The 12319-nt window shown below is 41.6% G+C and overlaps 1 protein-coding gene across 1 annotated transcript in view; it reads left to right on the top strand.

The window, feature by feature from the left end:
* The window catches only part of FAT2 (FAT atypical cadherin 2), a 176366-nt gene extending 164270 nt beyond the window's left edge, over window positions 1-12096 (top strand). Inside the window, exons 23-24 of the mRNA XM_073621123.1 lie at window positions 295-848; window positions 10697-12096. Coding sequence (XP_073477224.1) covers window positions 295-848; window positions 10697-11160 — 1018 coding nt within the window. The 3' untranslated portion in view covers window positions 11161-12096. The remainder of the gene's footprint in view (window positions 1-294; window positions 849-10696) is intronic.
* Window positions 12097-12319: the final 223 nt, after the last annotated feature.

Genomic DNA, 12319 nt, shown 5'->3' with positions numbered 1-12319 from the left:
TTCCAGAGACACAACAAGAGGTGAAAGAAAATCTCTCCAAAGTAAAATCTAACCCCCCCACGACAGGTGTCACCATTGGAAGATTTTGCCTCGCCTCTTGTTCCAGTGACAACTGTAAAAATTTTGGATTTCCCATTACTTCCAGCTGCTGTGATAATGGTCACCATAAGGGATAGGATGACTCTCCTCAGCAGGGAAACAGACTGCATTAAAATCTGTTTTTTTTTATAAGTAATATAGAGTATATTGAAATAAGTACCATATAAATAATTTGACACATTTACCTCTTTGCAGATGCCAGATTGCAGTGAGAAGCTGTCTGGATGGCTCATGTGTACAGGCCACTGACCTCTGCATCCCCAGCAGCACATGTAACTGCAGTGACGCTAACAGTGGTCAGCTATGTCTAGAAGGGAACATGTCCGATCCCGATAAGAGATTCCTTATATCTGGTCCCCAGGAGATAGCAGAGATCCTAGGAGGAGTCCTTGCTGTCTTGGTGTTAGTGGGGGTGTTTGTCATCTTCAGAAAACGCCTGTGCCAACGAAATGGTACCCACAAGCCAACTGCACAGGAGGATCCAGACCTGAAGAACTATATATCCAGAGACATAGGTGTGGGAACTCAAGGAACGTGCATGGAACTGAATATCCTTAGTCCTGCTGCTCGGATTCAGCTGGACGCTGAGGGACAACCACGAAGGAACCCTGTCCCAGAGCTCCTTACCTTCTGCAAGCCTCAGGCAAAACCAGTCGTGTGCAGCGTGGCTCCAAATCTACCTCCTGCACCTCCGTCCAGTTCCGACAATGAGTCCATCGCCAAGAACAACTGGGACTGTGAGGAGAACAGTAAGTGCTTCTTCTGTCTTTTCATATGCTCTTGTAAGTTTTTATTGCTGTTAGTGTACCTGCTAGGGATATTGGCTGTCCCAGTTAGTCCTATTGACCACTATCACCAGGACTGAAAGCAGGGCTTTTTTTCTCAGATAATAGGTGCAGGATCTCAACCATGTCCCCCCCAAAACACCCCTCCCCCCAAACACACCCCCTCCAAACCACATCAAATAGTGGGTGTGGTCAAATTTCACTAACAGCGGAAGGGTCTTAAAGGGATATTAAGTACCAGGAGTGCAGAGTATGGGGGGTGTTGAACTATGTGCAGAGTTCAGGGGTGTGCTACATGCTACATACATAGTGCTGCACAAAGAGTGCAAAGTTCCGGGGTGCACTGCACACAGAGTGAAAAGTTCAGGGGTACACTACACCCAGAGTGCAGAGTTTAGCCTTCTTCCACAGCTGCTTACCTCTGCATCCCCTATCCACATCTCACTTTCACCCCTCTTTAGCTCTGACCTCTGCATGCAACCCCCCTTCCACAGCCCCATCTTAACCCTTCCTCCTTAAAAGCTCCACCATCTTCCACATGTTTTAATTGTGTTGCTGTATTAAGCTGAAGCACACAGCCATCTCTAGTACCTCCCTGCACACTGTAGGTGGCTCTGCCTCTCTCACTTGCAGGGATATCATCCAGTGGGGGTGTCAGCATCCGCATTGCGCCCCGGGCACCTGCATCTTCCTTGTCACCATCCTGCACTCAGTGGGAGCCACTTAGGAGATCAGATCTGTGGGAGCCGTTGAGAGACAAGCTGTCACTTGTAAATACAGAAGCTGAACTTCTGTGCTTCCAAGTAAAAGTAGTAGGCAGGGTGCAGAGGGCCTGAGCCAGAGTTTGTGGAACTGAGTTCCACAAAGTGTCAGCTGAAGAAAAGCCCTGTCTAAAAGTGAGGAGAAATCCAAAATTTTCAGTTTTCATTGCAGTTGGACTAGAGAGGAAGTCTTCCAATGAGGATGTCTTCCAATAAGAGGAGATTTCCCTCACGTTACAGAGATTTCTGTAAGACAAGTAAAGGGAAATATCTCCAAAGGGACACAAGTGGCAAAAGAAACGTGAAAGGGATTTTAAAGCTGAAGTTTAAAGTAGTATTGAACCCAAAAGCAGGCATTTATTACAGTGCCTTGAAAAAGTATTCATACCCCTGTTTTCCAACAGAAAAAGCTGTCCTACAAATGTAGCAGTTAGAGTGATGAGGCAAACCATTTACCATTCACTGGGGTGCTTACAATGATCAGATTTTATTTATGTAAAAGTAAACAAAAAAAGGAACAAAACTGCTGCTGTAAATGCTTGCGTAACTGCAATGTAAGCTGGAGTTTGGCTTAAATGTTCTAATTTATCTAAATCTGCATCTAACACTGCCATTCCCCTCAAACCAACAATACTGTTGTCCAAAGGTGTCTCCGTGCTTCTTCGTCCAGAGTGGGGGCACTCTTATACAGGAAGTGTGTTACTGGCCGGATCACCAGGTGAAAACTGGGGGGGGCTAAAAAAGAAAACAAATGCATCCACCCCATCTAATGATTGGTAAGCTGCAATATATTGCGATTTGGGTTTGGGGTTTAAGACTGCTCCAATCTGCTTATATTTGGTCTTCCCTGGTCCTCCCTTCTCCCTAGTGTACATGCTAATTACATTCTAAAATAAAACCTGTCTTCATTAAATACCTTGTTTTAAAATAAGTGATATCATTACTTCTTTAAACAACGAAGACAGATCAAGGCTGGTGGGAGGGATGCTGTACATAGCTCTCAAAAATCTCACCCTACCTCAATACTTCTCTAAAGAGCCCTCAACCTTGATACAAGAAATGGACTTGCTCTTCAGAGGAGCTATGCAAAAAATAAATCTCTTTCAATGGTGGGTTTCAGTCTGGAGGCGCGAGTGTTCCTAGCAAGACTGTATTTGCATGCAGACTGCCCTAGGTAGCCCCACTTATGATGCCTTCATGATTGGAAGAACTGAGCAGCAGACTAGGAACAGTCAGAAGGAAAGGGCTAGATCAGTGGTGGTAAACTTGAAAATTAAAGAGGGCCATACGTGAGGGCCCCTACACAGAGGGCTGCACAATGGCAGTGCATTTTTTGGCATTAGGCCTGGTTCACACCTATGCAGGTTTCAGTTGATGCAAATACCAGGTGCATTTTGTGTTTTCAAATACACGTTTTTGATCCATTGAAGTCTATGGAACCAAAAACACAACCTGCTGGTCCCTGGTCCTTTTCATAAAATGCACAGATGTGTATGTGACCCATAGGAAACCATGTTAAATGGACCATAGTGTGTTTCTGCAAAACTGAAATGTACTAAAAAATCCATAGGTGTGAACCAGGCCTCAAGGTGCATTGCTTCAAGTAAGGCAACCCATTCACAATGAATGGGTTGTAATGCACAATAATGTCAGGAAATTTAAGTCCTGCTGCTTTTTATGCAATGCACTTTGATGAGTCAATGAGAGCAAAATAACCACAAACATTGGTGTCAGTGTTCGTAATCAAAACCACCAGCATTGTTGTCAGTGGATGCAATAATAACCCCTCAGCACTGGTGTTATGGCTACAACAATAACCCCAAGCATTGATGTCAATGGCTGTAAAAGTAACCTCCAACAGTGGTGTCAGTGTACACAATAATAACACCTAGTACTGGTGTCAGTGGACAAAATAATAACCCCTAGTACTGGTGTCAGAAACCGCAATAATAAACCTCAACCCCCCCTCCCCAAAAAGAGGTAGTTTTGCAGTGCTTTTTTTACACCCTCATCCCACTTATGCTCAGTTGCAGTGTTATTTACCTCCCCTCCCTCCAACCATGGTGGTCAGTTGCAGTGCTATCTACCACCTTACCTCCACTAGTGGTCACTTACCTAATCACATTTGTCTGCACCACAATCTCTCTCCTCCCAAGGCCAACAGTAGAATGTTTCTTGCTATTCTGGGTGCTAGAATACAAAAAGCATTCCAGTGCCTGGCAGCCCGCTGCCTCTCTGTTGCCCTCTAGTGCCTGATAGGTGGTGGGCCACCTGTACAACTGCAAACTGAAGGTAAGGCTGGAGTTCAACTTTAAGCAGCTAACATTTTTAACGTCGCTATCCCTTTAAGAGATGTATGCTTTAGAGGGGGAAAAAAGCTTCTGTTTATACAGAAAATTCTAAAATGTTTCTTATGATAGACTGTAAGTTTATTGTATAATACAGGCAGGTAATACATTTATGTGTAACGTACAGCATTGTGGGAACACTATGCAGGGTTAAGGGTTTGCTGACATCTGTTGGTTGATGTGAGCGACAGCAACAAATATTTTCCTGTCCTCACTTGCTGTAAACCTTGGAATCCACAGCGGTGTACTTACATGTTTGTGATTGACAGTGTTTGCTCTTTGTAAAGCCCAGGAATGTAAGGGGTGACTTTGCCACTTTTGTTAGCAACTCCCGGCAGTGGGGGATTGTGTAATTATCACACATTTCAGTGCCATGTTCACTGACAAGTACTCTAACAAACATCTGAATTCAATTTTTTCCTCCGGGCAGGAAAATTTGTGTTGCCATGTAGTAGATAGTTATGGGCTGACATTAGGCTCTCAATAAAATAAAGGAAAAAAGGTGATTTCATTGACAAGTAGCCTGGGCTTTGACAAATTGAGGGTAATTTTTACGACTGATGGTTTAAAAATTGTCTTCTTTGACTCTCATGTATTCAACAGAGCTCTACAATGAAAGAAATAAGGTGTATCTAAACACAAGAAGAAAAGGCTCACCAGTCCTTAGCTGTGGTGTCTGCATTCTTTTTTTTTCCACCTGGTGATCCTGCCAGTAACTCATTTCCCTTCCTAAGGTGACAACACTCACTCACTGATCACTGTACTGTATATTTGGAGGAGCAGTGTTGTCATTCTAGGAAAGGAAGTGTGTTTGCATAGCTCCCAACTGTCCCTGATTTGGAGGGACTGTCCCTGATTTGGAGCAATGTCCCTCTGTCCCTCATTCCTCCTCATTTTGGTCTGATCTATATAGTTGTATATAAAATGCACGTTTTAATCAAAAAGTGTTTTTCAGCACTAAACCTTTCATCTTATTTCTAAATTGCTGCATTTGTAAATTCCAAAATCCAATATAAAGGAATAGTAGTGGTAAAGAATGCAATCTTGTTTTTTGTACAATATTCTCCTTTAAGGGGGTGTGACCAGGGGTGTGTCCTATGCCTGCATACTTTTGCTGATAGGTGTCTCTCGTTCCCATCTCAAAGTTGGGAGGTATGTGTTAGGACTATCCTCTCCTTATCTCCATAACATGGGGGGTGTTTGGAGTTCACAGAAGTGAGCCGATAACACTGCTTGAGATAAAACTGCAGCTGGAATGTACTGGATTTCTGGCAGTATCAATAGGGTTTTTTTTTTTTTTGCACATATTGATAAGATAACGCAGAGCACATTCAGTGGTATATTTAATAGACCAAAAGTGAGCAGATAGGTGAAGTTAATCTGGGGTTTACTTATTATTATTATTATTATTATTAATAAACAGGATTTACATAGGGCCAACAGTTTGCGCAGCGCTTTCCAACATTAGGGCAGACAGTACACTTACAATACAAATTAATACAGGAGGAATCAGAGGGTCCTGCTTGTTAGAGCTTACAATCTAGACTTACACTTTTAGCTGGACAAATTTAGAGTCGTGTCACACTGGCACTTTCTTTTGCTGGTGAGACTTCAGGTTACAAGGAGGGTTTGGTGTTAGTGTTACAGGCAGGGTTAGTGTGATAGGTTCCTTTATGCTGCGTGCACACGAGCAAAATGTTTGACAGAAAAAGTCAGACGGAAGCTTTTCTTCATCTATTCCGATTGTGTGTATGCCTCTTCAGACTTTTTTTTTCGAAAATTCTGATGGACCTCAGAAGCTGAGTTTACAGGCATTTCAAGTGCCAAATGCGGCTAAACGCGGTAACTCGCATTCTGCTGCATTTCGTTTACAGGCGTTTTTTATTTTTGTCTATTTAAAAAAAGAAAAAAAAATATATATATATTTTTTAAAACGCTTCTAAATCCAAACGCAGCAAAACGCTGCTAAATGCAGCATGTAAACGTGGCAGAATGGACATGTTATAGGCTGGTTACTATCTGTCAAGTTAAATCGTTCAGGAGAGGTTGTAAAAACGTCCCGTGTACATGAAGCCTTATAATGGAACTTTATGCACCAAAAACAAGAGCTCTGATCACTCAGCACTAATGTATCTCAATGTTTTATACACAGGTTTGCATGTCATTTTCCAGAAAATAATCACTTTAATTTGAATGATCGTTACTGATTTAGAAACCTATTTTCCAAATATATTGAGGGGAGCCATGTTTGCTTCCTGCACAGCACTGCACAGTCTGTGCATCAACATTTACAAGGTTGATGTTAGCATTGGAGGCTTAGGCCTCTGTTATACGGGTCGTCCGATCGGGTCCACCTGTCCGTTTTTCATGGTGGCCCCGATAGGATCCTCCATTCTGCTCTATGGGCAGTCAGATGTAAATAGACATGTATCTGTTTACACCCAGTACCTCCAATCCAGCAAAAACAAGCGGAAGGGGGATTCGTTCCCCTCCATCTGGCTGGATCAGGTCAGAGGGCAGTCAGGTATAAACGGACAGCCGGTCTGTTTAAATCCCACTGCCCAAAGAACAGAGCGGGCTGTGTCCATGTCCACTCTGCATAAGCGGAGCGGATCTGTCCTCCGGCAGCTTCAGTCAGCAGTGGATCAGCAGACAGATGCCCTCCTGAGCAAAACTGGATCTGGCCCGTGTGAAAGGGGCTTTACAGGGACCCTGAGGGCTGCTGGGGCCCTTTTTAAGAAATGGGTGTAACCTATCAGAACCTGCTGGTACCTGCTGTCCTTTCCTAAGTTTAGTTTATTAAAAGTATAGTTCACCTTTTCAAAAAAATGTAATAAATGCACCCATATTCATTTAAAACAGAAATGTGCATTTATTATACTTTTTCATTGCAGAGGATTGCAACCATGATTATTGCATTGTAGGTGAAATGCACGGGCTCCTGCATTAGTTACCCCCAGCTCAGGTATCTACAGAGGAACACATTTTCAGTTATAGAGATAGAGAAAGTAAACATTGGACTACAAGTGCAGTAACTTTACAGAACTTGGGCTTCATTGATATCTGTGAGTTGCTCTGCCACAGTGGCAGCTGAGACACGTAGTCTTCCCATTCACAGATACCCATGAATGGATGATGTGGTTGTACAGATGGAATTCAAACAAAAATAGAAGGCTGTGGAGAGAAGTACCCTACCAAATCAGGTAAGTGTGTGGAGCAGTTTATGGCAGTTGGGGGAATGTGACCATTAGTTATGTTACATTCTAAAGATGAGTCTAACATAAGAGTGGGTTCACACCTGTGCACTCCGGTTTGGGCACAGTGCAATTGTACGTGTGGTTTACCCACAGTTATAAGTGCTCTCCCATTGACTTCTTTTCAAAGTCCTGTATCTGATGCAGAAAACTAACTGTCTAAATGAAGTCAATAGGAGCGTACCTAAAACTGAAGTTAAACTGCATGTACAATCACGCTGAGCTCAAACCACAATGCACCAGCGGGAGCTAACTTTTAATGAGTTTTGCACTAAATATAGTATTAGGTTTTCTTCAAAGGATGAATCTTAGTGCACTTGAAAATCATGGTGCTTTTTTGATCTACCGCTGTCAGTCTCCAGTGTTGATCGGTAGCTGGCAAGACCAGCTCTCAATCATATGACCACTGTGACAGTCAATCACAGTGGTCACATCATCGCCGATCCATCCCACCCCCGGGGTGTACAGACCCTATTAAAAGGACGCCAGGACAGGGTGATAAGTTGTTAAAAAAAGATCTCTGGCTTTGTTTCAAAAAATCAGATGGCTGTTTTCAAAAGGGGATCCACCGAATCACTAAAAGCAACCAATTAAAACATTTACCCAATTTACTTAAAATGCACATCATATGTGTCAGCCCCACTCTCTCCATTATGTCATGTAGATTGAGCTCACTGCTTCTGTGCAGTAGACCAAAGTACCAATTGTCACACTGGAGCCCATCTTTGTTTTTTTGATTTTTTTACACCTAAAATCATACAGAATTTAAACTAAGTGGCTACGTAGATACAAACAATAACTAGTAAAGCTCTAAATAAGTCAGAAAGTTTAGCAAAAAATGTTTTTTTGATGTAACCTAGATGTATAAAAATATCTACATATAGTGTATGTTGGGTCTTAGAACAATAATTTCAGTTTAAAGTGAGAAAATAAATGATCTATATAATGTTTGATGTGTCCTGCATGACTCAGGTGTACAAGAACAAGGTATGGCTTGTATAAAATGTAAACTCACATTTCTTCCAGTGCCTGAAGTCACAGTGAGGTGTGATTATCTAGGGTGGGATCCCATATCTATTGCATTATATTATCTCTATGTCCTTGTGTAAGGAGATTGGATGTACAAAGGTTTATTAGGTGGCAGATCAACCTGTACCAACTTGTAACAAATCCAAGTATTAAAATGTTAATATCCTAGGCCCAAGAACTAAATTGAGGTTGTATGCTCTCCTTGGGTTAAATGTAGTTCTTCTGCTCCAAGTCTTAAAACAAAACTTACTGGTACTTCAAACCTCATTAGTAACCCACAGACAGAAAAGATATTGTTGAAAGTTCTGCTATAAAGTATGAAATGTCTGAAGAGCCATAATAGAGAACACAAAGGTAATGCAAGAACTGGTCAAAGATACAGGGCTATGTCTACAGAAAACCTCTAATCAGCTCATCAATAAAAGAGAAGTGTGGACATACTCACCTTCATGCTACAGCATCAGTCTAATGTTGCAGCTGTCCCCTGTCAGCTCAAAGCCAGAGAACTGAGCAATAACATGACAGCTGTTCGCTTAGTTCTTGGTCTTCCCAGAGCAGAGAGTTATGGCTGTCAGTCCCCACTCTTGGCTCTGCCCCTCCAGAGCTCAGTGAAGGCTGGGGAGGGGGCAGGAGCAGCTGGCTTCGGCTCTCAGTGCTGTGCTGAGAGGCTGAGCCAGCTGCCAATCAGGTATCGGGTGGATCCTGTCAATATACTTCTGTTTTAATGGGATTATAAAATAAACATCTATTTTCCTAAAGTATATGTAAAGCACTATTAAACCAAAAAGCATATTGCAGCTTACCAATACTTATGCCCTGTACACACGGTCGGATTTTCCGACGGAAAATGTGTGATAGGACCTTGTTGTCGGAAATTCCGACCGTGTGTGGGCTCCATCACACATTTTCCATCGGATTTTCCGACACACAAAGTTTGAGAGCTTGCTATAAAATTTTCCGACAACAAAATCCGTTGTCGGAATTTCCGATCGTGTGTACACAAATCCGACGCACAAAGTGCCACGCATGCTCAGAATAAATAAAGAGAGGAAAGCTATTGGCTACTGCCCCGTTTATAGTCCCGACATACGTGTTTTACGTCACCAGGTTCAGAATGATCGGATTTTCCGACAACTTTGTGTGACCGTGTGTATGCAAGACAAGTTTGAGCCAACATCCGTCGGAAAAAATCCTAGGATTTTGTTGTAGGAATGTCCGATCAATGTCCGACCGTGTGTACGGGGCATTAGATGTAGTGGCTGTGTTGATTTTCATTTTTTAGGCTTTTTTCGTTTATTTTCACCTGGTGATCTGGCCAGTAACACACTTCCTGTCTTAGGGTGTCTCCACTCTACTGGAGAAGCAACAGAGACCCCTTTTGACAGCAAAATTGTCAACCTGGGGAGAGGGTAGTGGTAAGTGCACTAGCAGATTTAGTTGTACTGGACTAAGAAATTAGAGTGGACTTTTTTGTTAGTTTTAGATGTTAATGCGTTAAACCGTTTGTCTCAACCCTCTAAATGCCACTTTTGCTGGACAGTTTGGTCTCATAAATTAAGTGGAAGATTAACAGATTTACTGATCAGATCAACAGCTGCAAAAATGTATTTTATTAAATGTGATGGCTGAAAAGGTTTTCCTTGTTTAGGCTTTTTTCCCTCTTGATTTTCACCTGGTCATCATGCCAGTAACACACTCCTATCCTAGCTGACTCACCCACTTCACTGTACCTATGGAGGAGCATCATTATCACCCTAAGACAGGAAGTGTTTTAGGAATACAGAACACCTCCTCCTCTCCTATTGCCCATAACATAGGGGGTAGTTAGTTTGTGGTCTACAAAAGTAAGCTAAGCAGGGCTGACAAAATTGAGATAAGACTGGAAAGTACACAGGACAGCACTGGATTTCTGTGAGGACAAACAATAATTTTTTTGCAACAGATATAACAAAAATATTTTCAATAACAAAAATGAGGGGAGTTCCATTATGTTTTTATATATTTTTACTCAAGAAAATATAAAATAAATAGGAAAACATAACATTTTACATTGCTAATAGCAGGAACTCAGTTTACACAGTGAATCATTGGAGGGATCCTCTCCTCATCTCCAAATAGAGATGGTGCTTTCTAGATCTGAAGGTGCAGGAAACAAGAGGAGAAAGTTAATGCTGGGCTTTCTGATCGGACTACCCAGCATACAGCACACAATAAAGCTTGGCACTGTTTATTTTGTAAAATAAGTATTTATGATCAGGAATATTAGAACTGATATTATGGTTGGTTTAATATTCTCTATAAAGCTCAGAATAATGTATGTGTGTAACAAATAAGTAATAACATTACAATACTGTTGCCAAAGTTAATAAATTATATAATTGTATTTTACTCTAATAGTACACCTCTCTTCTTGGTTTCAGTGTATACGGGGGACTCATCATACTGGCCATCCGACAACAATCCTGTGGAAATTCAAAGATACCCTCAGTCCAAGCTCTTGTCTTCTGTACCACCAGTCCCACCTCTCCCAAAAGAACCAGAGCAACAGCCCTTATTTGGTGGATTCCCATTTCCATTGCAGTCCAAAAGCAAAAGAGCTCCTCTTCCATCTTGTTACAGCAACCGAAACCTGGATGACTTTCTCCCAGCACCTTCTCACTGCCAAGACCAGTATACTGCAATTAGCTACTATCCCTCACAGCTAATGCAGCCAGAGGGTATGACCTACCCATCTGATGAAGGATTCAGGCGTTTAAGTGTGAGACTGAGCATAGCCCAGCCTTCTTATGCAGACTGTGGGCTTCCACCAATGACCAATTCAAACTTTCAGGCACCAGACCTGGCAGAAAGCGACTATGGTAGCTGTGAGGAAGTTATGTTTTAAACATTTTGTTTCAAGAACTTTCATATAGTAGATCTTTGGAAGGGGTTACCATATCCAAAGGAGAAAGCTGGAACACTAAGAATTAGGAACATCCATGGGCTCCCTCCTTCAGGCTTACAAGCAGCCAAAGAGGAAAAATGCCCCAGATAGTATTGTTGGGATCCTGTCAACTTGATGTTGGACATGTGTTCGCCGTTCCAGTTCATGACATGGAAGAACTCAGGTCCAAGAGATAATCGAGAGTGCAAAATTGCATATTTTTAAACCATGCTGAGCATGATAAATTTGGCCAAGTCTTAGTGACCCTAAAGAGCTGTATAGCGCACAGTATTACTTCTGGCAGGGAATTTGGTTGTGAGCTCCTAAGAGGAATCAACAAACCTAATGAACAGCACTGTACATTTTTTCAGGATATAAAACTTTTGTGACACATTATCATTATGCAATATCACTAGAAAATAGAATGTATGGATTGAATGCCAGACTAGTAGCATATAACAGTTCAACAAGACAATTGTACCCAGGCTTCTGTTGGACAATTTGAAATGGTTGAACAGCAGTAAATTAGCAAACATAACAGATCAGAGATGCAGTCCAATCCCCAGGAATGTTAAACTACTGATCTTTTCAATCTAATGAGCTGGGGTTGGCAGTTATGGCTTATTATGGTATTTGCAGCAGAAATGTTATCCTACCCACTGAGCAATTTGATGCTGACAGTGCCACCTTCAACGTGGGCCAGGAAATTTACACACTGTTAAATAATACTGTAAAAAACAGAGATGTGTATGTATGTACGTATGTATTTCATGTGAGTTATTACTGACGTCCATCAAGTCTGTTTATTCCTTCCAAAAAGATGTTTAATATTGTCTTTCTTTTGTATATATTCAAAATTTGTAAAAGCAATAAAGTATAATTTTTATAAATATGTAACATATTAGTGGGTATAATATCTTTTTTGTGTAAAATCTGTTTTTCATATCCTATTGAGATTATATATAAACTATCATTTCCCAGCACACCTAGCAGCTAGCCTGCAAAAAAAAAACAATGTATCTCTGTCTAACATTAAAAACAGAGGGTTTCACTTGCACATATTTGCAAATATATATGTAAGCCACAGTGCCTGTGTCAAGGCATCTCTGTATACAGCCGT

This window comes from Aquarana catesbeiana, linkage group LG03 (genome assembly GCF_042186555.1).
Source record: "Aquarana catesbeiana isolate 2022-GZ linkage group LG03, ASM4218655v1, whole genome shotgun sequence".
Taxonomy (NCBI): Eukaryota; Metazoa; Chordata; class Amphibia; order Anura; family Ranidae; genus Aquarana; species Aquarana catesbeiana.
Note: the sequence above shows the minus strand (reverse complement) of the source record. Positions and strands in the feature narration are given on the sequence as shown.